Raw genomic sequence first — 26,321 nt, forward strand, 5'->3', positions numbered from 1 at the left:
TAAGGAATTGTTGGTAGAATTGTGAACTAGCCCAAACTTTCTAAAGACAATTTGGAACTATGCCTAAAGGACTATAAAATTGTGCATACCCTTTGACCCAGCTCTACCACTACTAGGCTTACACCTCCAAGACAGCACAGATAGAGGAAAAGGATTTACATATACAAAAATATTTATAAAAGCTCTTTTTTGTAGTAGCCCAAAATTAGAAACTAAGGGACTGTCCTCCCACTGGGGAATGGCTAACCAAATTGTTGCATATGAAAGTAATGAAATATTAATGTACTCTTATGGTTCCCCACCTCTATAAAGAAATAGTTGGAGGTATCCTCAAGGAAAGCTCTTTTCATTAAGCTGCTAATTTTGTCTCAATATCCGTCTCTTCACTCCCCTGCTTGCAACACCTAGGCAGCTGGTACATGCTTCTTTAGTTTGAGGCTTCAAAGACCCTAATAGTTTATATCCCAATTGTTAGATTATTTATTTCCCTTTGGAAATATTCTTTTTTGGCTGCTTCCTGATTCGATCAAGATTCTGTCTCATTTCAGCATTTCTTTGCTCTCTCTCACACTCTCTTTTTCATTCCCTATCCATGAACTCTGTCCTTTGGCAGTTTTCTTCTAACCTTGACTCATGTTCATCAGACACACAAGCAGCAGCTAGTATCTTATTACAGAGATGTAGAAACATTTGAACCAATTGGAAAGATCTATTTTCCACTTTACTTTCTAGGGAATAATAGAGCAGGACCCAGGTAGTATTTTTTTTAATGTTTTAATCCTAAGATGGTGCTGAACTCTCTGTCCAAAGTGAGAGAATTGAATTGTCAGTTTGTTAGCTAATTCTTCTTAGAAAACCCTTAGCTTCAAATAACTCAGAAATTTTAAATGGATTTTATTTATTATAATACAACAGAACAAAATAAACAGAAACTAAACTGGTTTCTGATGGATTGAGTTAGGTGATAGAAATTGCCAGAGTAGGGTGCCTAACAGGAAAGACTGGCCAAATGATGAGAAAGGCTGAAGTTTTCAAATAAGTTTAAATCTGTAATGAGCACTGAAGTCATACTTATCAGCTGGGGCATGAGTTATAAAGTTATGAGTAAGTCATATAAACCATAGATCACATAAAAATGATATTTGGTATGTATGATGAGATTACACACCATAGACTCTGTGATTTTATCAGTGTATTCCTTTCTCTCCATTGACATATCGCTGAACTCCTACACTCTTGGGCTAATGAAGAAAAAAATTATCAATGGCTTCTGGTTGTAGTTAGTTACATTGCTTTTGTTCCCATAATTGACATCTAGTCCCTGGACCTGTGATCCAAGACTTTCTGGACTAGTTGCCTTCCAGAAGTTAGATAAACCTCCATGCCATAATAGAGGAGAACATTACCAGAGGTATAAAATTAATTTAATGGAAATGATTTTTTATAAGGATGTAGGATCCTAATGGTTGTATCTGAAGTGAAAAATGAAGCATGATTGCTAGCTATGCATAGGTTCATAATGAATCAGAATTAGTTGATTGTTTTAGGTTTAATGAAGGGAGAATACTTTTACTCAGGATACATAAGCACTATGTGAAACACAAACAGTAATGTTTGTGTTTGTCCTTTGTTTTCCAAGAGGACCATGGTATCAGGAAAATGATGACATGACTTGCAGTTGACTTTGATTTGAGTGAGGGAGGGCTGTGTATGGTCACCAGCCTTACTTTCTCCTCCAGAGCCATCTGGATCCAGAGAGTAGATATTCATCAGGATGACTGGAGATGGCCCAGGATGCATTGGGAGACCCTGGACCTTTTAGGCTAAGGCCTCACTTACAGTGAGTTAACACCCATTCACTGCATAGGCTTCTATAAGAGATGAGTCAAGGAATGGCCCCTTTAATTAGAAAAAAAGAAAAAAAATCAAGTTGGGAGAGGAAGACCCTCAGGGTTGCTGTTACAAAGATAAACAGTTACTATTGATATTCACTCTAAGCCAGGAGGGTCTGAAATACAGTCATTAAGTGGAGCTTGGGCAGGGACTTAATTGTGATTCAAACTATGAGCTTCAAAGTGAACTGGGTTTAAGGTTTTATGATGGAAGGCAGGAAGGAAGGAAGGAAGGAAGGAAGGAAGGAAGGAAGGAAGGAAGAAAGGAAGGAAGGAAGGAAGGAAGGAAGGAATCTAGCCAGTAAACTCCAAATTAAGTTGATTAAGGATAAAATGGAAAAAGGAAATAGAATGTTCAGCACATTGTTTGTTCCAGAAAGGGGGAAGATCTAACCAATCAACAGGGAATAACAATTCCATTACGAATTGGACAGCTAGAATCAGCTAATAATTTTTTCTCAATTAGCTAAGGACTGAAGGAGTTTAACAATCTGCTAGTGAAGACAAGGGAGTATCCACATAACTGATGAAATTACAGTCTATGATCTGTTGATAGTAATATCTTTCCACATACAAAATAGAATTCAATAGTACACATGAGATCTATATTAGAAGGAAACAGAAAGCAACTCTAGCTCACTGATGGGAGTGCTGATTCTGGTGAATACCCTTGACAAATTTCTGGAAGTAGCAACCAAACATATTTAAGCCATATCAGCTGCAGAGACATGATTTGATTATGAGTTAAAACTCTAGGATTAAGCAGAGAGACATAGGAGGCTTTGGGGGAATAATAGTTAATTCATAAATAAGCCTCTGGAAATGGCTTGTCTTTTTTATTCCAGCCTTATTTACATGCTAGCATAGTTGAATTGATCCCAGGAGGACTGTAAACACACAACAGCTCTTTTTTTAAATTTAATTTTGTGTCCCATCCTTTGAAATTTAAATAAGTTTTTTTTATCACTTCTTTCTTCCCTTGATACAACAGAAGACATTTTTTATAATGAGAAACAGGCATGCCTCCTATGAGGTTTCTTCAGTTATCATTTTAAATTATGTTTATAAATTGTAATGAACTATCATCATAAAATTGCAAAATCTTGCTCTAAATTTTGCTCTAATGTCATTTGGCACATTGTCCATTTATAATTTTGCTCCCATGTCACTGGCTCAATTCTTTAAAGTTGTTCCCTTTAATACTGTATTTTCAGAGAACTGATTAATGCTGTTAAGAAGGGCATCCCTGTTTTTATAGAGGTAGGGATAGAGATTCAATCAATTCTATAGGGAACACCTGAGTGAACAAAGTTCAGGGTGAGTTTGTAATTCTAAATAGGTCGGGATAATACCATGTGGGGTTGACCTGTTTGTAATTTCTTCATAGCTTGTTTTTTCATGGTATCTCTCTCTGTACGCTTTCGACATTGCATCATTTTGTGCATATTCTAATAGAGAGAAAAATGCATATCTAAGCATAGAAATGTTTGCTTTGAGATACAACTGGCTGTACCTGAGGGGAAAAGCAATTTATAAAGCTTATGCCAGTCCTAGGCACCACTGTTATTTGAAAGAATCTAGCTAAAATGCTGAGCTCAAGAGGATCTACACAGTACTCAAAGGCCCTAACTAGACTCTAGGGAACATTCATTCATTCACACACTTTTATTACTATCTTAGGTTCTAGGAGAATACTAGGGTAAATAAGACTTGGTCCTTAGAAGAGTCAGTAGGGAAAGGTAAAAAATGTTCACATATAACTACAATACAAAATACCATAGTAAGTACACATGAGAAGGATAAATAGGCTTCCATGAGGGTTTCCTAATTCTAACCATATTTTCAGTGACAAAAAAATAGCACATCTAATTAATCTACTATCTCATCATATTAATCTAAGTTTACTGCAATTTCAGGTTGATAGATTGATTACTTCCTCTCTAAACTTCAGTTCCTTCCAATTGCCCCCATTGATTTTTTAGAAATACTTCTACATTTCTTACCTATCCCTCTAATAAAACTTCATTTTTTAAAAATACCCATTATTTCTCTTAGATTTCTGATGTCTTGTTTCTACCTGTCATTTGGGGGAAATTTTTATTTCCCTCTTTAGATTTATTCTACTTATTCATCAGGTGGTTGATAGCTTTGAAACCAGACTGAAGAGCTGTGGTTAATAAACTATTGTGTTTTAAATTTTTTCTTCTGAGATATATGACGTATGTTGGAGTCTTTTCACTCTCCTGTGCTCACTCTCTCCCCTTTGAGGGTCTTGTAAAAATAAATGTTTTCCTCAAAAGGCAGGCATGTGCTTACTGGTGGGGAGTTGGGCTTAGCACACTGAGGAACACCATCTATGTGTTTCCTAGTTAAGTGTTATGAGCCAAGATGATGACAAAATCCCTTTATATAGAATTTGGTCCTTCATGTCATGTGGGTCCCTGAAGCAAGGATTAACTGCATCAAGCAATGTGAATGTATACCCCTAAAGAAGAAGTCTTGATTCAGTTTCTTAGATTGTACAGAAAGGTTTCCTCTATTAAAAAAAAGTTTCACTATATAAATTAATCAACCCTTGGTTAATTGCAAAACTGATTTAACTACAAAACATTGAAGTCCCTGACCACTTTGGCTAACTAAATTATTATTTTATAGTCACTATCAAATGAGGGAAATATTTAGAGCATATGGTCTATTGTGGTGACTTGAGATTCTAATCCTTAATATTTTAAAGAAAGAATTATAGATTTTTCAGAGCAAAAGGAAGCAAAACAATTCTGATAGAAGTAACAGTGAATGTTTGGAAATAACTAATTCCTTTATGATGTGGAGGGAAAAAAAAGAAACATAACTTCAATTTGTTTTTTTTTTTCAGCTTTCATTGCTGAAAAACCTTTTTAAGGAAGAAAAAAATTACTAATTACAAAAATATCTCCTTCATTGAAGATAAATGCATCCATGCCTGGCTCTAAATAAGGATTTCAAATTAAGTGTTTGATCTAGGAAGGAAACATATCAAAATGAAAGCAAATTTACTTCAAAGGGGAGGGGGATTTATATGTTATCATTAAAGGAAAAATAGCTTTAGCACAACTAAAATGAACCTTGAATAACTTTTCAGGCAGAATTACACCATTGAAAATAATGAAAATATTAAATGGCTTGGGCCATGGTACACTAAGTTATTTACATAGTGGGCCTTCTAAGTACCAAAGAGGCAATGAGTCTAATGTAACCCCTTAATCACTGAATGACTGACTTGTGCCTCACATAAAGGACTTGACAAAGTACCAATGCAAGGTCACCATGGGGCACACCACACTTGGTGTCAGAGAATTAATTTGAATACTGGTTCTGTCACTTATAGTCTGGGTGATTGGGAAAGTTCTTGACCTTTCTTGGTTCTTCATGTGTAAAACGAGGAAATGAACTACATGATCTCTAAGGTGGCCTCTAGCTCCAGGTCTGTGATCCAATGAGTATAACTTTCTTCAATTACAGATGGCCCCCAATTTGTCCATATTGACCATTGTGGCTAGTTAATAATTTTGTTTTCAAATTCTGACACATTAACAATATCTTTTGGATATTCTGCCTTTTAGAAAAGCAGAAACAACTTTATGACTATCTCACAGCCAAAAACAATCCTGATTTTTTAATCTACAGTTAGAATCAGGGACATGGACCAGTAGTGCTTAGGTTAGAATCAAGACCTACTCCTAGGTTTTCAGGAGACCAGTTATCCCATTGCCTGGGTATGCTCCTTTTGCTCTCTCTAGCTTGAGGCTTGGCTCCTTATAAATCACACCGATTCCCCCGGGGCCACCTCAGGGATCCACATTTACATGATGAATGATTTGGAAACTGGGAGCAAACCACATGAGCTGGACATCTGCAGATAATGAACAAGGAGGCCAAAACCAATAAGTTCAGAGACAAATGGTCCCAATGAAATTGTTTTACAAAGAATAAAATGAGTTACATTCAAAAAATGAAAACTAATAGGATTATCTCCCCCTACTTCCCTATACTTTATGCTCTAACCAAATCATTCCCTAAACATACCGGGTACCTTTCTATCTCTGTGTCTTTACTCATGTCATTTTTTTCACGTGGATTGGTCTCTTGTCCATTGGAATCCTGCCCATTCTTCCATTAGGATGCCCATTGCCTTAAAAGCATCCTTCTCTTTAGGGGTAAGAGATGGTAGTAATCTCAGCTTATACAATTCAGATAGGTAGCTAAAGGCTGGGTCTGATATCACAGCTTGTTCATTTTTCCCTTCAGTGGTATATGTAGTGCATATTTATACAGGGATTGGGAGCAGTGATGGCAGTGGAGCTTACTAACAACATGACTTATACTTAGAAAACAAGTACTACTCAACTGAGTCTTACCCTTTCACTCCACTCTGTCAGGAACCAGCTCTTTGCACAGGGCCCCATATCACAGTTTTCAATATCATTTGGCCGGAGCTTCATGTTACATTCTTCATCATCGACAACATCCCCAATGTTGCTGACACACTTCACATCTCGAGTCCTTTGTCCCACACCACATGGCACCGAACACTAAAAGGAAATATTCTTTAGGTCAGTGGAATATCAGGATTTATTGATTACAGAGAAATATGATAATAACAACAGACATATAACACTTGAAAGTTTTTAAAGCACTTTATATATGTTATTTCATTTGAGCCTTGTGGCTCTGAGAGGTAGGTGCTGCAGGCATGATTAATTTTTTTTTCATTTTTGTAGATGATCAACATGAAACAGATGAAGAGACTTGTCCGTAGTCACACAGCTTATAAATGTTGTAAGTAGAATATGAACTTTGGTCTTCCTGACTGCCAAGTTCATCACTCTATTCACTCTGCCCTCCATGCTGCCTTTTGAGAGACTCCTGAATTGTTCTGTCAGTTATAATTCATCATTTCCAGACAGAATTTCAGAAAGGAATGCCCTGTCCTTTGTTAACTACTGCTTAAAAATATGCCTGTAGAGACAGTTCCCCTATTCGTGGGGGACTCCCCTTGGAGAGTTTGGTGAAGCAGAGAAGTAGTGTAGTTTAGCAGAAGGAATGCTTGATTTGGAGTCAGAGGCTCTGGGTTCAAGTCATTTAACCTCTATGACCCCAGGTCCCTATTTTTATAATGTAGGGGTTTGTTTAGATGACTTCTAAAGTTTCTTTTTGGCAGTTAAATGACACAGTAGATAAAGTGCCAGGTCTGGAGTTCAAATCTGACCTCAAACACTTGCTAGCTGGGTGACCCTGGGCAAGTCACTTAACTTTACCTCAGTTTTCTCATCTATAAAATGAGCTGGAGAAGGAAATGGCAAACCGTTTTAGTACCTCTGCCAAGAAAACCCAGACTGGGTCACGAAGAGACAGATGCACCTGAAAAATGGCTGAACAGCAACAAAAGTCTCTTCCAGCTCTAAATCAATGATCTCCATGATTCTAGCAGTTTTGCTCATGAAAAACTCCCTCCAGTGCCTTATTTTCAATGCCCTTCTTCCCAACCTAGTGTCTCTATGTGTATTAGCCATATTCTTTTCTACTATTACAGACCAAACACTTAACAGCTGGGAAAATGCCATTTGTGTAAAGATTGGGAGGATCAGGCACGGGGAAGGTATTTTGATTATTTTGAGCTTTGCCATTTGGCGGTAAAAATGTTGTTAGTCCCATGTTTTAAATATTATATGACTTGGGACTTCCCAGGGAGAGAAAGTCAACAGAATGTTAGCTGAGACCTCAAAGATCACTTAGTTCAATCCTCTCACTTTACATGAGGAAATGGAGGCCTCAAGAGGCAACATGACTTGTTCAGCAGCATACAATGTCAACCTAAACTTCCAGGCTGGTCTTAGATATGAGAGAACAGATTAGAAGGTGATTCTGTCTGCAGAATTTTCAGATCCCAGGCACAGCTCACATCTTCCTAATTTCCTCAAATCTGCTATTTGACCTAAGTGTGCTCCCTTATCCCATAATCAATTGGGTGGGGTGGAAGGGGGGAGCTCTTTCATCCCACAGGAATATTTTCCTTCTCTTTGGATTTTATAAAGGTTGAAGCTTGTGCTGAGCTTTCAAAGTTCACCCAGTATCAGGATGACACTTTCACATCTACTTTGAAATTTCTGAGTCTTTTGCAGACTTTAAAGCAGACTTGCAAATAAATGCAAAATAGATACTAACTTGCAAACATTTTAACTCTCCTGCCACCTACCAGACAGTATTAAAAATAAATAAGATTTGCACTATTTTCTTTTTAGCTTGGCATAAAGTATTACTCTAGGGGGAAAGATCAAGTGACCATTTGAAAAAGCTCCTGAGTGCAAGGGCAGTAGAGACAAGCATGAAGATTTTAAAGCACTAGTGTGATCTCTGGTGCAAGCCTAGGTGAGAACAATATAGATGGAACAGATTTACAGAGTATGGAAGATTGTCTATTTCTTCCTACATTTTACTTCTGTTTCCATTTTTCCCCTACTCTTCCCTTTTGACTCATTGCCTTTTCTATTCCCTGCTCCCCACCTCATATTTTTATTTAGCCAAACAGATGCCTTTTAGGGGTCATTCTCTTTCCCCATCACATGTATAGAGCATATCCCACTATTGAGTTTATTTCAGGGGTGTTCTATGAAATGCCTAGCCCACAGTTTAGCCTGGAAAATGCAGGATATCTATATATCTTTGAATGAAAAAGGATGGACCACAGCATCACGAGTTTACAGCTTAGAAGTGGTCAAGTCCCACCCACTTCATTTTACAGGTGAGGAAAATGAGACCCAGAGAGGTCAAGTGAATTTCCCAGAGTCAGTTGCAGATAGTCAACTGATGCAGGAGTCAAACCCAGGTCTGCCTGTCTCCAAGTTCAACGCTGTATCCATTATACTATGATGTCTCTAGGAAAATATGCTTTAAGGCTGCTCCCAAGGAAAGCTAAGGAAAGTCTTTCATTAAGAGTCACTCAAAACCTCAGAGAATTCCTGACAGTCTTTTGGTTGACAAAGTGGTTAGTGGCCTCTATTAATGAAGAGAGAAACCAGAAGATTAAGCAGCAGTCATGATGTAGGGGGTGGGGGTGGAAATATTATGTATTGGAAGCTCTGAATAAGTGGTGTCAAACTCAAAAAAGAAATGGTGGCCATTAAATTATATGTGGCCAGCGAGGTGGCTCAGTGCAGGGAGTACTGGGTCTATACGAAAGAGTAAGTACCTCATCCTCCTGAGTTCAAATCCAGCCCCAGATGCTTAATAACTGTGTGGCCCTGGGGAATTCACTTTACCATATTTGCCTCAGTTTCCTCATCTGTAAAATGAGCTGGAGAAGAAAATGGCAAACCATGCTAGTACCTCTGCCAAGAAAACCCCCGAAAAGGGTCATGAAGAGACAGGACGGAAAATGACTGAATAAGAGCACACAATACATAAGGACGGCTGTAAGCTGCATATTGGCTTAGAGAACCATATGTGAATATTATCTATATTTTATTGTGCTTTTGTTTATTTGCTGTTGCACGTGGGGGTCACACGTGGCCAGAGGATCATGTGAGTGACCCCTCTTCTCTAGACCATAGCTTCTAACTATGTTATATATGTACTTAGAAGTTAATAACTTCTAACCCCTCTAAGGTTGCCTTAGTAAACTTGTGCCCAAACCCAAATCACCCATCTCCTGATTTGAAGCCCACCATTAATCCCCTTTATATATTTGTCTTTGTCTCTATCCTATACCCTGTAATAGCTTGAAACAGCTTAAAGCATAGTCTTGGCTATTGCCCAAGGTGTAGTCTCGGGGTTATGGCACAAGTTTATCTTAAGAAGAGACTGTTCTAATCCTGCTGATCAAGCAGGCTCCCCACACCCTTTACCCAGAATATGACCCCTAGCTTGTCCCCATTACCTAACGACCCTCCACCCTGTTCTGGGAGAGCCCCCTTTCTAGGAAAGTTGCACCCTTGTACCCTTGCGCCATATTGCCCAAATTAGCCCTGAGCTATAGATCTAACCAATGGCAATTCTTGGCTTCTGAGTGTCATTGCTTATGCTAGTTCCCCTCCCCAATTGTGGTTTTTGTGGTTTTAGCCTTTATAAGCACTGTTTGTACCCCAATTTGGGGCCACCTGATTTGAGTTTATACTCCAGGCAGTCGTGTGCTTAATCAATAAATCCACACCTAAATTTATCTTGAGCCCAGGTCTTGGCTCAGCTCTTATTCTCTGCATAACAACCTCATTTGTTTATACTTAGTAGGTATCTTCCCCATTAAAATATGAGTTCTTTGAGGTCAAGGACTGTTTATTACTGTTCATACCCTTGGTGCTTAGCACAATCTATTCCTGGCACATAGTAAAGGCTTTATTAATAAGTACTTAATAGATTGAATATTAGAGTTGGAAAGGACTTTAGAGCTTTTGCAGAATTGAATTGAGTTGAATGTGGTCTAGCACACTGTGCAGATAAGAAAGGAAAAGTTAATTGTACAAGGCTGAAGAACTGGTTTATTGTTTGTCCTTTCTCGAAGAGGACCGATGGCATCAGGACGGTGATGTCTTGACTTGCAAGTCAATTGGATTTAAGTGAGGCAAGGCTGTGCAGTTATCAGTCTCAGTCTCTTCTCCAGAGTCACTGGAATCCAGTGGCAAGACATAGGTCAGGACAACTGGAGATGGCCCCAGATGCAGTAGGAGACCTTGGCCTTTTGAAGATGAGGTGTTTCCCAGGTTTCCCTTTGCCTGAGTCAACACGCATTCAGTGATTTGAGGCTAGGTAAGAAATGAGGCAGAAGATGGCCCAGTCTGCCAACTCAAAAAAATAAAAAAAAAATCAGTCTGGGAGGGCAAGACCCTCAGGGTTTCTGGCCAGAACAGAATAATTGCTATTTACCCTCACTCTGAGGCATCAAAACTCAAACAGTGCCCAAGTTAGACTGGGACCTATTCTTGGCCAATCAGTAAGAATGAGTGATTTGGGTTTAAGACATAGTCAATTAACTCAGTTTGAATCCCAATGTTTTCCAGAGCTCTATTTCAAGATATCATAAATGAAACTATGGGACAAATGAATTAATTGTCCCGGTTTTTCATAGGAAAATGATAGAATAAATAAGTAGAAAAGAGAAAAAAAAATCTAGCTCCCCAACCCTAAGATATCTTGAGAGGTTTACGCAATCAGAATTTATATTCCTTTGGGTAGAGCACCCACATGTGAGGGTATGATTTCCTATGTGGACAGAAGGAGAGGAGGGAGGGAGGGAAGAAGGAAGCAAAGAAGGGAAGGAGGCAGGCAGGGCTGCAGAACTAGGTCATGATGGATCACCCAGGTTTTATAATTCTCCTTTTGGTGATTTTTAGGCAGAGAGGATAAAAATAAAAAGACAGAGGGAAAGAGAAACCTCAGAAAGGATGAATATGAGAAGAGGAAAGGAAAGCTGTGTCTTTCCCACTAAGGTTACTATCCATTGACTCTATGTATCTTCTCTGTTGTTTTTGTCTTTCTTTGTTACCTAGTACTTTGCATAGTGCCTGGAAAATAATTAGCACTTAATAAATGCTTGTTGATTGAATGCCATTACCAGTTGCCTCCAACTGTCTAGTTGGGGCATTAAGAATCTTCACTCAGATTAATGGACTGCAGTGTCAGAAAGTCAAAGGTCTGAAAAGACTGTGGGGCTTGTGGAAAGTGCTGTACTAATTAGGCTGGCCCCCCTTGCTCCTAGAGCCCACTAACCTCTGTAGCTAGGGATATGCAATTCCCACCAATATGTTCCCAGTCTCTAAACTTTGGAAAAAATTCTGTCCTAAGGAAGGGAGAATTTTAGGAATGCTAGACCAGAAGGATGGCATGAAATTAATCTTATTACTGGCTAATCTGACGTCATACTTCTGGTTTCAGAAATTGAGATTGAGTTTTGACTATTCCTTTTGACTGAAATGCATGCAAAATCAGTTTGGACTTCAAGCCTTTTCTTAGACTTGAGAGAGCAGATCAAAACCACTACTATTTCAGTGATTTACTCAAAGCATCTGCCTTGTATTTTAGTAGCAGTAACTGAGCTCTGTCTTGGTTTCCTGCCTGGCATCGCAGTACTTATAGGATTAAGGTTCTGTCTTATATTATATCCCTTAGTCTTTCTAAAGATGGAACTCTTCAATAATCATGGCAGAATACCTGATATCTGTGTCCACTCCTTTCAGATCCTGATTTCTGCCTGCATTTCTGTCAATTGTGTGTTGGTAGAATATCTTTCCCTTCCTCCCCCAGTCCCTGCTTTCATTTTCTACCCACCTACTAGGATATCTGCCTTATTGTTTCATCTTGTACCTCCCCAGTGATGCCCATCAAATTGCCTATACCTTTCTGGTTCCCTTGCCTTGTCCTTTTGAGTCTCCCTGGTCCCTAAGGTTAAAGACATTCCTCATTTAACCTATCCCTGCACCTAACCAAGGTCCAATTTTGACTGATATAGGCTATGTCTTCCAGAATGACTGATTTGAGAATGAATGAATTGAATTAAAATGTAAAAGGATGCTTTCTGCCCAAGGGCTCAGCACATCTTGGAATCTAAAAAAGGCTGCTTCTAGAATTGCTGTTGTTCAGTTTTTTCAGTGGTGTCTTACTCTTCCTGAGTCCATTTAGGGTTTTCTTGGCAAATATATTGGAGTGGTTTACCATTTCCTTCTCTAGCTCATTTTATAGATGAGGAAACTGAGGCAAATCAGTTTAAAGGACTTGCCCAGGGTCACATAGATACTAAGTGTCTGAGGCCAGATTTGAACTCAGGAAGCTGAGTCTTCCTGACTCCAGGTCCAGCACCCTATTCACTGTGCCACCTACCTATCCCCATTCATGTATACTTAAAGAACAAGGTGACTCATCATTCCCTTCTCAGTCTATATTCCCTATAAAAGCAGGAGAGGTAAGTAAGAGGATCTTCCTGCAATTTCCTTTAATAAAGCCAATGCTGAACTACTCTGATTTACCGAGGTCCATTCTGTCCGGATTTGCCACTCACTGCAGATCTTCAGTTGACAAGTACTGGTGGTCTCTGGTTTCTCCAGGTGCTGGCAGCGGTATGGTTGTACAGTTAGGGTCCTGTTGGCATACATCTGACGGCAGAGGACTTGGCGGTGTTGCATTCCAAGGCCACATGTTTTACTGCATTCAGACCATTCCCCTATGTCCCAGCTAACCAATGAAACAGACACAAGAGACAGAGAGAGACAAATGGTTACCTACCATTAAACATTAGGGAAAGGGGCAGGGAAATGAATGAATAATTATAGTAGCTTGTTGCTTCCAAGAAAACTCATAATATTGGAGAAGCTAACTTTCATGTTTACAGACCTTTGGAAGGTGAGCACCTTTTAACAGTTATTTGAATGTTCTTACTTACAAATGACTAATGACGTAAACCTGGCTTTCTGTGGGGGATGTTCATAGGAGCACAATTACCTTACAGTTAGGTCAAATGATTAGGAACCCACCAAATAAGGACATGGAAAAAAAAAAGGAAGAGAAGTCATTTTCTATATGCCTTCCTGGGACATCCCTAAGTATGAGGAGGGCAGTGTGTGAGAGGGAATATTTTTGCAGTATGGTTTTCTTGGCTTTTAGAGCTTTTTTTGTTCAGCTGAGAAAATTGCTCTCAAGGGGAATGTTGCTATAAACAACTACTGGAAGCTGACCTCACCAACACGAACAGGGCTTTGCTCTATTGCAGGGGTTTTTAACCAGGGCTACATGGAACAAAGGGTCTCTGTGAATAGATTTAACAGGTGGTGAATTTGGAATTAAAAAAAAAAAACTCTGTTTCAAAATAATTGGTTTCTTTTATAATCCTATGTATTTTATTTTATGCATTTAAAAACATTCTGAGAAGAGGTACATGGGCTTCACCAGTTGGTCAGGGAAAAATGCCAAAGAAGGTTAAAAACCCTTGCTTTCTAGAATGTATCAGAGCCTCTGATTCTGTGGGCAGGTCTCTGTTCTTGTGTGCTGAGTTGTCCCTATTCTTCAGAAGTATACTTTCCTTTGGTTGTGTCCTACTTCACCCTCTTAGTATCTTCTCTCTAATTCTGGTGCGTATCCCCTTCATGCTGCCTAAGTTAGGACTCATCCATTCTCTAAGACCTGTCTCCACACTGCCTTCTGGCAAAATCAGCTCTCAGCTTCCTCTCACACAGAGGAAGGGATTTGCCCTAATTCATCATGTAAATGGGAAAATGCAAGAAGGATCTTGCTGGGGATGGAAAATCCTTGTCCCTCCATGGCTTAGGATCAAAAGATAACAAATTTTTGATCTGGAGAAAATTTCACAGCTAAAGGAACTGAGACTTAGAGAGGTGATGCTACTTGTTGAAATTCATAGAAGTATTAAGTGATGGAACTGGAGTAACTCAAGACTTCAGACTCCAAATCTAGGACTCTTTTTGCTGCAGCACGGTCCTCCCTACTTAGTAGGTCAGTAATAGGGCATTGACTGTGGCACAGAGGATAAGTCATGTGCCCTGAGTCACTCAGCTGTTATATTAGAGGAACTAGGTGGTGAAGTGGATAGGTTCTGGACCTGGAGTCAGGAAGAGGAGTTTAAATCCTGCTTGGGACTCTCATTTGCTATGTGAGGTCATTTAAACTCTCTCTACCATAGTTTACTCATCTATAATGTGGATAATAATAGCACCAACCTCCAGGTTGTTGTGAAGATCAAATGAGAATATTTGTAAAGTATTTTGCAAAACTCCAAGCATTAAACACATCCTAGCTACTACTATTATTGTTATTATTATGTATTAGAGGCAGAATTTGAATGTTGGTCTTCGTGTCTCAAGTCCAGTACTCTTTCCAATATAGCAGATGTATCTCTAATTCATACATTCTAATTCATTCTAATTCAGTAACAACTGGTTTTAACAACAATATCTTTATTAGTAGTAGTATATGGCATATATCACCACAATAATGATGATATGTCTCATCAGAGGAAGCCATGGTGAATTTAACAATTACATTTAACCTTGGTGTAATGGAAAGGGCCTTGAACTTTGAGCCAAAGGATCTGGATTTGAGTCTCAGCTCTACTATAAATATATGTGTGACTTTGGGCAAGTCATTTCTCTTCTAAACTCCAGTTTCTTCATCTGTAAAATGTAGGGGATGTCCTGGCTGACCTCTAAGCTCTCTTGTAACCTTCCATGACACAGACAAAACCCCTTTCTGGTGCTTGAAGTAGAAAGGCAAACCTTGAGTTTGACTATACCACTCTGGGAATATGTATAAACAGGGCTTATGGTTCTATTGGGATTTCAGTGGCCCACATGTTTCACCACCAAGCACATATGAAATAGTCATTTCATATCAATTTACCAAGAAGAGGCAAGGGAAGGAGCCCTTGAAAGCACATAAGCTGCTTTATAGTTAATAGAACTGCGCCATCAACAGAGTTTAATGCATAGCCCACATCCTGAATTTATAATTGATAATTACAACATTAATGATGTATACAGTTGGTCTTCCTTCTTTCCTTCTTTCCTCTCTCCCTTTCCCTCCATCTTCCTTCCCTCTCTTTTTTCCCTTTCCCTCTCTCTCACTCCTCCTTCCCTCTCTCCCATCTTCTCCTCCTTTCATAGGAAGTGGATCTGTGATTTTGTTGGCATCAGAATCTCTCAGGTAAGGCTCCTCCCTCTTCCAGTACAGGTCAGCCCCTTCTCTCTACCTCGTGGTCTCAGAGTTGCCTAGTGCACAAAGGGATTAATTAAGTGATTTGCTTAGTGTCACAGTAAGAAGTAAGACTTGAGGTTAGGTCTTTCTGGCATCGAGGTCAGTTCTCTATCCATTACTCCACAGTATCTTTTTTCTTAAAGTTGTTAAATATCCTAGAGAAATCACATTGCATAATAGATATCATGATGGCTTTGGCCTCAGGAAGACCTGAGTTTATATTCTGATTTTGACACTTAGTAGCTCAAGAGTTCACAAGCAACTCACATAACCATTTTGAACCCCAGGCAATCTTCTAAGACTTTAAGTTATAGATCTGTTGTAATGCATATCAGTGGAGGGAGTTACCATATTGAGAGTTCTGACCCTGATGAAATCATAGGTCCCAGACAAACTGATGTATAGTATTAGTAATCCAATCTCCTGGATCAGGAATGAGCAAAAGTTTGTAAGCCAAAATTGTATGAATAGGTAAACTAAAGAGAAAAACCATTTGGATCCCTTACAAGGCTGGGCAAGGGAAAATATTGCAGGGTTCTTCCTCAGGAGTAGGTTTGGTACTGGGGTCACAATAGCTGTCAGGAACTTCTTCATGAGAACTTCTACTCACACAGTGAAAGATGGGGTATTGTGATCCTGAAATGACAACAAAAAGGTTTGGTCATTAGACACACACAAATACACAAATAGTTGAATGATGATGATACATCCAGGAAAAAAAATATCCCTTCAGTCAAAGTCTCTGCCTCCTAAAACCACAAAAGATAAATATTTCCATGAGTGAAAATGAAGGCAAGGAGATGATGATGTGAGAAGCATTCTTTTAGAAGTCTCCATAGGTGGGTGGCAAAAATACATTAAGAAATATGCAGTAAATGTCTGCTATATGAGTAGTCTATTATGCTGGGGACTGTGAGGGATGGAAAAGAAGTATGGATTTGAACCAGTGGTGGGTGGAACCTGTGGTCTCAAGGCCTCATGTGGCCCTCTAGATCCTCAAGTGTAGCCCTTTGACTGAATCCAAATTTCACAGAACAAATCCCCTTAATAAAAGGATTTGTTCTGTAAAATTTGGGCTCTGTTAAAAGGCTGAATCTGAGGACCTAGAAGGCCACATGTTGCTTTGAAGCCATAGGTTCCCTACCCCTAATTTAAACACAGCTTCAAAAAACATTATTAAACACCTACTCTGAGATAGGTACTGATTATATGGAGATTAAAAAATGATCAAATATCGTCCCCAGCATCAAGGAGATGGTTCTTGAGGCAAGAGCCCTGGACTTAATGAGCCTGAGTCCTACATCGGACATTTATTAGCTGTGTAACCTGGGTCAAGTTACTTACCCTCTCTCAGCCTAAGTTTTCTCACTTGTAAAATGGGGCTAATAATTGCATTTATCACACAGGGCTGTTAATGAAAATCTAATGAGATAATGTATACGTAGGGCATTTCACATACCTTAAAGCACTGTATAGATGTTAGCTATTTTAATTATTACCTCCATTTAACAGATAAGGTTCCTTTCCAAGGCAGTCCATTACACTTTGGTATAGTTCTAATTAAGAGAAAAATTTCCCTGAAATACCACTAAAATCTATTTCTCTAAAACTTCTACTCATTTGATTCTTTGTGATCAAACCAAACAATTCTAATCCCTCTAAGTGAAAATCCTGCAATTATTTTAACCACTGATGGTGTCCCACCTAAGTCTTCTCTTCTCCATGTTAAATATCCCTAGTTCTTTCCATTGAATCTCACATGGCAGGATCTTGAGGCCCTTCACATGATTCTCCTTCATATAATTTTCAGTCTTGCCTCCACCTACCAGCTTTTCATTACCTATTATCCTCCCATCTTTCCATATCTCTTCATTTACCAATTTCATCCTGATGCCCTTTATAGAATAAATTTCTTTTACCTTTCCACTTCATGAAATCCTGCCCAGATTTAAAGAGAAGCTAAAGACTTTAAATTGTCAATGAAACAGAAAGAAGGCTTTTTTAGGAGGGGAGAGGATTTTTAAAATTCCACAAGATTTTGAGTTACACATTTTCTTCCCATTTTTCCCCTACCCACCACCCCAAAACAGCGATCCCACTGAATATTCCCTCCCCAATCTGCTCTCTCCCATGTCTTCCCCCATACTCCCTCTGACATGGTGGATCTCTGCATATCTTATTCTCCAGTTACATGTAAAATACTACTACTAATATATATATATGTATATATATATATATATATATATATATATATATATAAAACATTTCCATAGTGGATATAATTGTGAAAGACTGACTATATTTCTCTCCATCCTATCCCACCCCCCCCACTTGTTCTGGATTTTTAAAATTCAAGGAAATCCCAACTATGTTTGGAAATATTAAAAAGGTGATGTTTTAGTTTATCAAATTTCATAGATCACCTAAAAAGGGAAGTGCAAAAGAGGGAAAGAAGCCAGGTTTTCTCTCCCTGAAAGAAAATCATTGTCCTCAGATGGAAAGAGATGGTTTGACAAAAGTTAAGTTTAGGAGAATTTAGACAGAAGGGAGCCTTTCTCTTTAAAACTTTGAACAGATTTTTAAAAGAATAGGAGAGATTAAGATCAAACTATTAAGAAAAGATGTCTATATCTATCTGAGACATAGTTAGTTTAGTTTCTTTAAAAGATTATAACATTTAAGGCTTTTAAAATATTCTAGTTATATTATTTTAGTAAAGAAGAATATTTTGATAATAAGGTAGAGTATGTGTTTTGTTGTTTCCTGACCTCATCAATCAATCAATCAATCAATCAGCAAGCCTCTTGTAAGAGCCTTGTATACACCAGACCCTGTGACTGGCACTGAAGAGACAAGTCTCTCAATCTTTGCTTTCAAAGTATGTACGTTTTTAATGGGACTGGGGGGGAGTAGGAAGAATATAAAGTGTATGTATACAAATAGATATAAAATATATGCAAAGTAAATATGAATAATTTCAAGGTGGGGGCCATTAGTACTTGGGGGGGGTAAGGAAGGGCTTCCTATAGGAGATGGCTTTGGAGGTGAACCTTGAAGGAAGCTAGGATTCTATGAGGCAGGGATGAGTAAGAAGGTACATTTTCTATCTTTGTTATTTTTAGAGGAGTTTGGAGGGAATGGGAACCTCTGGAGCTGAATAACAACAACAACAATAATAATTATGATAGGTAGCATTTATGTTGTTCTTCAGTTGTTCAATCATATCTGATTTTACATGACCCCATGGACTTTGGTTTGGTTCATGGGGTTTTCTTGGCAAAGATACTAGAGTAATTTGTCATTTCCTTCTCCAATGTGCCCGCTTTTACAGATGAGGAACTGAGACAAATAGGAAGTTAAGTGATTTGCCCAGTATCACACATCTAGAGTCTGAGGTTGGATTTGAACTCAGATCTTCCTCACTCCAAGACTGGTGTTCTTTCCATAGTACTTCCTAGCTACATTTAGGTCTCATTTTACAAATATTCTCACAACAGCTCTTGGAGGTAGGTGCTATTATTATCTCCATTTTATAGATGAGGAAGCTGAGAAAGGGCAAGTGACTTGCCCAGGGTCACTTAGTTACTAAGTTTCCGAGTCTGGATTGGAATGCAGGTCTTCCTGACTCTAGGCTCAGCACTCCATCTGCTTCACCACCTCACTGCCAGGAAAGTAACATGATCAGAGCTGTACTTTAGGAATATCACTATGGCAACTATATAAAGGAAAAATTGACAAGGGGAGACTTAAGACAGGGAGACTATTCAGAGGCCATTGCAATAGTTTAGGTGACAGATGATGAAGGCCTGGACCAAGGTGATAGCTGTGTGAGCAGAAAAGGGAAAACAGGTGTATGAAAGATATTGCGGATGTACAGTTAGTAGGATTGGATATGGGCCTCAGGGAGTTCTGGAGAGGGAAAAGTCCAAGAGGAGACAGAGATCATGAACCCTGGTGATAGGAAAAATAATGACAGAAGGAATTTTGGAAGTACTGAGTTTGAGATGCCTATGGGACACCCAATTCCAGATGTCCAGCAGGCAGCTAGTGACGTGGAACTGCAACTTAGGAGAAATTATGGGGTTGTGCATTAAGATGATAGTTGAACTCATGGGAGCTGATGGGATCACCACTTAGAATGATATATTTCTACCTCTGGTACCACTTTTATTTTATTTTTTTTTAAGAATGAAATCTTTTTATTGTTGTTTTAAATAGTATTTTATCACCCCCATCCAGTTATGTGTCTAGAAAATTTTCAGCATCCATATTTATAAGATTTTGAGTTCCAAATTTTTCTCTCTCCCCTCTCCTACCCTTCTTAGGAAATCGCAGATATCAGAGACAGTTTGTACTTTTCTTTCCCTTTTTTTGAGGGGGAAAGGCAGGGCAATTGGGGTTAAGTGACTTGCTCAAGGTCACACAGCTAGTGAGCATTAGGTGTCTGAGGCTGGATTTAAACTCAGGTCCTCCTGACTCCAGGGTTGGTGCTTTATTTACTGCACCACCTAGCTGCCCCAGACACAGTTTCTAAATGAAAGATTACATCCCCTAAAGTGCTGAAGCACCAATGCAGCTGTCACAAGAAGGAACAAATCAGTGATAGTTGCCTACTACCAAACTGCAGGCTGTGGCCTCATTCCTATGGGAGGGAACTGGCACTTTCATTCATCAAACACTTGTGGATTTTGTTAGGTAACTCTTTTCTCTGCAGCTAGGTGGTGCAGTAGATAGGGCACCAGGAAGACCTGAGTTCAGATCTACCCCTCAAACACTTACCAGTTGTGTGACCCTGAGCAAAGCACTTATGTTTGCCTCAGTTTTCTTATCTGTTAAATGGGGGTAATAATAGCACCTGCCTCCCAAGGCTATGAGGATCAAATGACATAATGCTTGTAAAGGGCTTAGTACAGTGCTTGGGACATATTAGGCACCATATACATATTCATCATCATCGTCATCACCTCTTCTGCTTTGACTGGAGGGATCACTGTCAAGGCAAATGTCTGACCGTCTCCTCAGCAATGACCATTTCTGACCATTTCTCTTAAACTGACATATCTCAGACAACATGCTCAGTCAGAGGACAATGTTTTTTTTTATAAAACTTGACAGCTAGTTGTAAGGCTGTATTTGAAGCTGAGAAGGCCATTTGCGTAAATTGCTCTTGCAATAAAGCTTTGCAATATAAGGCAACACTATTATGTCAGATAAAATAATGTTCCAATTAAAGTCTACCACAGGCTAGGCAAAAAAAGTGATGCTGATTGAATAGAAAATATATCAAAAGGAAAAATCTTGGCAAAGTTACATTTTATCCAGCTATATACTACTTTTTGTTGTTGTTAAAGAGAGCTTTTCTATCTTGAGAGAGCACATCAGTATTTCCTCTCTTTCCCTGCTATTTGCCTCTGGAATTAGATTTTCTGATAATGAGAGCTCACATTTATATATTCCTCTGTGGTTGAAAAAGTGGTTTCCTTAAAATCACCCAGGGAGTTACTAAGCCCAAGTATTTTGTCCTCATTTTATAGAGGCCCTTACCTTCTAATAATGATGAAACATCTAGGGGAGAGGGAGATGGAAAGAAAGAAGGGGGAGCAGAGCATAGCATCATGGCTTTGAGATGGACAGGAAATGGCATGGTGGGCCTGGGACCTGGTAAGAGCAAGTGAAAATAAACCAGAGTACTGGAGTACAATGGTGAGAGTCTGGATTATAGTGGGAGAGGGAGAAGGAAGCAAGAGTTCAGGTGGCATGGCTTGGAGATGTCCAGTAAGTACTGCTGTTCTTTTTTTATTGTGCTGGGTATAACTACCTAGAAGATTAGGACTCTTTATTTATAGCACTATTATCACCTTTACCCTAAACTTTTAATAAGTGTTTTCTCCTAAAATAACTACTATGTATAATATACCCTCAAGTTAGTCCTCTCAAATATAACAGAATAATTTTGCTGTAGTCTTGAAGACACAAACCGTGTATGCACAGGGAACAATCAAAACAGGCAATACCTGTAGGGTTTAGTTTTCTGAACTTTAAGAGAAATGTCTTGCTTTGTTCTTTTAGTCAAGAATTCTTCAATATAGCCCATTCCTGAGTCTAGTAAGGTCTTTGTCTGATTCCTTAAAAAGTCAGTATTCTCTTCCCAGTTCCATTATACTTTTGATCCACTCTGAATATGGCCTTTTCTCATGACCTAAGCAGAATTTTCTATTTTTTTAGTAAAGATTGACCCTATCCTTTGAGTAGCCACAAAACACACTCTAGAGAACAGCAATGTTCCAGGATTGGAAGGAGCTCTGGAAGCCATCACACCCAACCCACACCTGAAAAAGAATCTCCTTTATAACAGTTTGCAAATGGAAATCCAGTCTTCATTTAAAGGTCTTAAGTGAGCCTTTCCAGGCAGCCCATTCCACTTCTGGATAGCTCTGATAGTTACTACGTATTTCCTTACATCAAACCTATATTTGTTCCTTTGCACCCATCACTTATAGTTCTGTCTTCTGAAGCCAAGGAAAACAAGCCCAAATCCCTCCACATACTTGAGAAGAGTATGTGTCCTCTTCTCCAGGCCAAACATCCTAAGTTATTTGAATTAACTGTCATCTGATGTCAAAGTTCTTATGAAACCTTATGGTCTTTCTTTGACTTATGCATTCAATTAGAACAATATCAAATGGTCCTAGGTACAGGGGGAAAGAATGATGACCCTGGAATCAGAAAAACTGTTAGTGAGTCTCAACTCAGCCATTTATTAGTGATGGGACACCAGAAAATGAAATAACCATTTTTACGTCTCAGTTAGTTTCCTATTTGTTAATAAGTAGAAGAGTTGGACAAGATGTTGTGTTGTTTTTCAGTCATATGTGACTCTTTGTGACCCCATTTGGGGTTTTCTTCTCAAAGATATTGAAGTGTTTTGCCATTTCCTTCTCCAGCTTATTTTACAGATGAGGAAAATGAAGCAAACAGGGTTAAGTGACTTTCCCAGGGTCACACAGCTAGTTAGTATCTGAAGTAAGATTTGAACTCAGGTCCTCCTGACTCCAGGCCCAACACTATCCACTGCTCCATCTATGGTCACATAGCTAGTAAGTGTCTGAGGTCAGATTTGAATTTAGGAAGATGAGTCTTCCTGACTCCAAACCCAGTGGTCTATCCACTTCACCACCTAGCTGCCCTCAATAAGATGGACTCTTCCAATTGTAATCCTATAATCCTGTTAGTCTTATCACCTGCTATATGGTTGGCACCACACTGGTCACTGTGAGATGAAAAAGTAGGATAAGATATGTTTCCAGTTCTAAGAAAACTTACAATCTTGTTGGATCTTGGGGCTAATGGCATTGCTCTCTCAGGTTAATTTTCTCCTGCTGAGGCTTTCTTAAAGCTGCAAAATGAATACTAAAGTCTCTAACTTCTTTATGAGACCTAGATGCATCACAAGCCAACAAGGTGGCAAAATCTGTGCATTTGGTTGTTATGGATGGTGGGGAGAGCACATTACAACCTGGGAGAAAAATGACATAGGATCAAGAGAAGGGTTGTTACTATGATGGAGGGTAAAAACAAACAAACAAACAAACGAAAACCCCAAACTTGATTGTTCCTAGTTTAAGAGCATGTGAGTTACAGTTTCCAAATCCAACATTTAGGTACTCCAAAGGAACTGTGTGATGTTAATCAAGTCACTTCATATCTCTGACCAGCCATTTCCTATCCATAAAATGAATAAACTTTAGGAGATGATCTTAAAGTTACTTTCTAATTCTGATATTCTATGATTCTAGTAAGGTGTTAAATTAAATATCTTCAGTATCAAGAAAGATGTAACTTACCTACAAGGTCATTTAACACAGACACACAGAATGTATCAGGCTATTTTTATCAATCACTGAATTAATCCTTAGTGATAAGGGATTTCACAGACCATCTGGTACCACTCACCTATTCCTGTACGGTAATTCTCTATACAACATCCCTAACAAAGGGTCATCTAACCTTCATTTGAAGATTTTCAACGAAGGGAAATCTACTCTTCCTCACTCAAGGCAGCCTTGATTTGGGGAAGTCCTAATTTTTAGGAAATTTTGACTTAAATTGACATTAAATCAACTTCTCTGTAATTCTATGGATGATGTTTTCCTAATTCTATCCTTTGATAAGAAGACAAGCAAAACAAGTCTGATTTCTTTCAACTCGTGGCATAGGATCATATATTTAGAGCTGGATGTTACCTCAGAGTAACCCTCATCTCTGAGTACTGCTCAGAGTAGTGTATCATCTAACCCTCTCATTTTGGAGGAGAGGAAACTGAGGCCCAATGTGATGACCCTTCAAATATTTGCATAGTTATCATATGCCCCCTAATTCTTCTCTTTTTCAGTCTAGACATCCTTACTTACTTCAGATAATCCTCAGACATCATGGTCTTGATTGAGGTCTATCACGTTTTTAATTATTTTCATCTCAACATCCTCCAATTTAACAATGTCCTTTCTAAATTGTAAAGGTCAAAACTGAACATAACATTTCTGTGGATAAGGGGAAAATGCAGCAAAAGAGGTAGAATCTACCTCTTCTAAACGCTAGGTTTGGCTTTATGTAGACCAAATTTGGTATCAACCAACAATATTTAGCAGGCTGGTGTATTGAAGAGAGAGTGAAACTGAGGAGAGAAATGGGATTGAATGAATCCCACTTCTGACACTTAAGAGTTTCATGATTCTGGGCATAATCCCTGAGTCTCTGTTTCCTCAGAGATAACATGTGGGTGACCATAGCTCTGTGACTGAGCTCACAGAATAGTTATGAGGCTCAAATAAGATAAAATACATATAGGGGCAGCCAGGTAGCACAGCGAGTAAGAGCACCGGCTCCAGTGTCGGGATGACCTGGGGATCGAATCTGGGCTAAGATACTTACCACCACACCCAGAAATAATTGGCCGTGTAACCTTGAGCAAGTTACTTAACCCTGATTGCTTTTAAAAAAAAAATTTAAAAAAGATAAAATACATAAAACATTATAGAAAAGTTAAAATGCTATGTAAATATCAGCTTTATTATTGAAAACCTGAGATCTTCTCCCACACAAACTGTTGTCTATCCATGCTTCCCCCATATTAAACATGTGAGTTTTACTGTTTATTTCTATTAAATTTCATATCACTAGATTCAGCTCACCACCATAACCTGCCAAAACATTTTGAATCCTTACACTACCATCTGACATGTTAACTATCCCTCTCAGGTTTTTTTCATTTCCAAATTTGATAAGCATATCTTCTCCACCTAGAGTCATGTCATTGATAAAAATGTTGAACAACACAGGGCCAAAGTAAAAGATATTTAGGATGCTCCTCTCTAGAGAAATTTATTTCCCTCCAACTTGGCACTGATTTATTAATGATGGTGCTTTGTTGTCCAAGATGCGGCATAATGGAAAATACATTGCAAAGGACAGAAGGGCTGGGTTCAAAATCTGACTCGCTATTTTTTTACTATGTGATCTTGGCAAGTCATTTAACATCTTTGGGTTTCCTTCATTTCATCTGTCAAACAAGTAGTTTGGATGACTCCTTGGTATGATTCAGCTATATGGTGCAGTGGAGAGAGTGTTGAGCCTGGAGGCAGGAAGCTGTTGTTGTTATTCAGTTATGTCTGACTCATGTCCCTATTTGGATTTTTCTTGGCAAAGATACTGGAGTGGTTTCATTGTAGATACATTTCCTTCCCTAGCTCACTTTACAAATGAAGAAACTGAGGCAAATAGGGTTAAGTGACTTGCACAAGGTCACACAGCTAGTAAATGTCTGAGGATAGATTTGAATTCACAAAAACGAATCTTCCTGCCTGACACTTTATCCACTATGCCATCTAGCTGCCCTCTGGAGTAAAGAATACTTGAATTCCAATTCAACCTCAGACACTTAATATCTGTGTGACCCTGGGCAAGTCTCTGTACCTCTATCTGCCTCAGTTTCTTCAACTGTAAAGTGGGGATAATAGAACACCTATCTCACAGGGTTATTGTGTAGATCAAATGAAATAATATTTGTAAAGTTCTTAGTGTAATACCTGGCACACAGTAGGCACTTAATAATTGCTTATACTCCTTCCCTTCCCCAAGGAGCTATAAAGGATTTGAAACATTAGCACACCTAAGGTCCCATAACATTTTTTAGCAAACAAAGTTCTGAGCTAAGAATTGGGAGGGTGAATTAATTCACTACCTCCCAAGTCAACTGTGCTCCTCATGTTAGATTATTTTTTTTTATTCTCACAGGCCACATTCAGGTCTCACCTTTCCCACAGGTAGCTGAGCACTCTGTGGTCCCAACCTGCTTCCAGTTGTGATCTCTGGTTCTCCGTGGTGGTTGTACAACTGGAACCAGGTTGTCTGGCTGGTGGGGGGAAAATCTTTCAGGCTGCCTCACTGGAAAGATGTGGGTGGTGTCTTCAGTAAATATTTCCATCTCCCCACTGGGAAATTTCTCCTTTTTCTCTTCTTGTTGCTTCTCTTCTCCTCCCTCTGGATTCCTTCCATCTGGCACTGCTAGCTGTCCATTGAAAGGCTCTCCTAGGGAAAGGCAAACACAAGTACAAAACAAGGGAATGAAGGGAACTCTCCAAAAACCTGACAGCCTATTTAAGAAAGAGGTGCACAACCAGCAAGCTGTGTCCACAAACA

The 26,321-nt window shown here is 38.9% G+C and overlaps 1 protein-coding gene across 2 annotated transcripts in view; it reads right to left on the bottom strand.

Annotated features, from left to right (window-relative positions):
* The window catches only part of THSD4 (thrombospondin type 1 domain containing 4), a 927,982-nt gene that overhangs the window by 44,146 nt on the left and 857,515 nt on the right, over window positions 1–26,321 (bottom strand). For both annotated transcript variants that reach the window (XM_069098174.1, XM_069098175.1), the window contains 4 exons: window positions 25,935–26,210; window positions 16,130–16,259; window positions 12,887–13,091; window positions 6,290–6,463 (listed from right to left, as the gene is read on the bottom strand). In XM_069098174.1, the coding sequence (XP_068954275.1) occupies window positions 6,290–6,463; window positions 12,887–13,091; window positions 16,130–16,259; window positions 25,935–26,210 (785 nt within the window). The remainder of the gene's footprint in view (window positions 1–6,289; window positions 6,464–12,886; window positions 13,092–16,129; window positions 16,260–25,934; window positions 26,211–26,321) is intronic.

Source organism: Petaurus breviceps, unplaced genomic scaffold, assembly GCF_028583685.1.
Source record: "Petaurus breviceps papuanus isolate PSGF00001 unplaced genomic scaffold, PetGlider_PUasm1.0 37, whole genome shotgun sequence".
Classification (NCBI taxonomy): domain Eukaryota; kingdom Metazoa; phylum Chordata; class Mammalia; order Diprotodontia; family Petauridae; genus Petaurus; species Petaurus breviceps.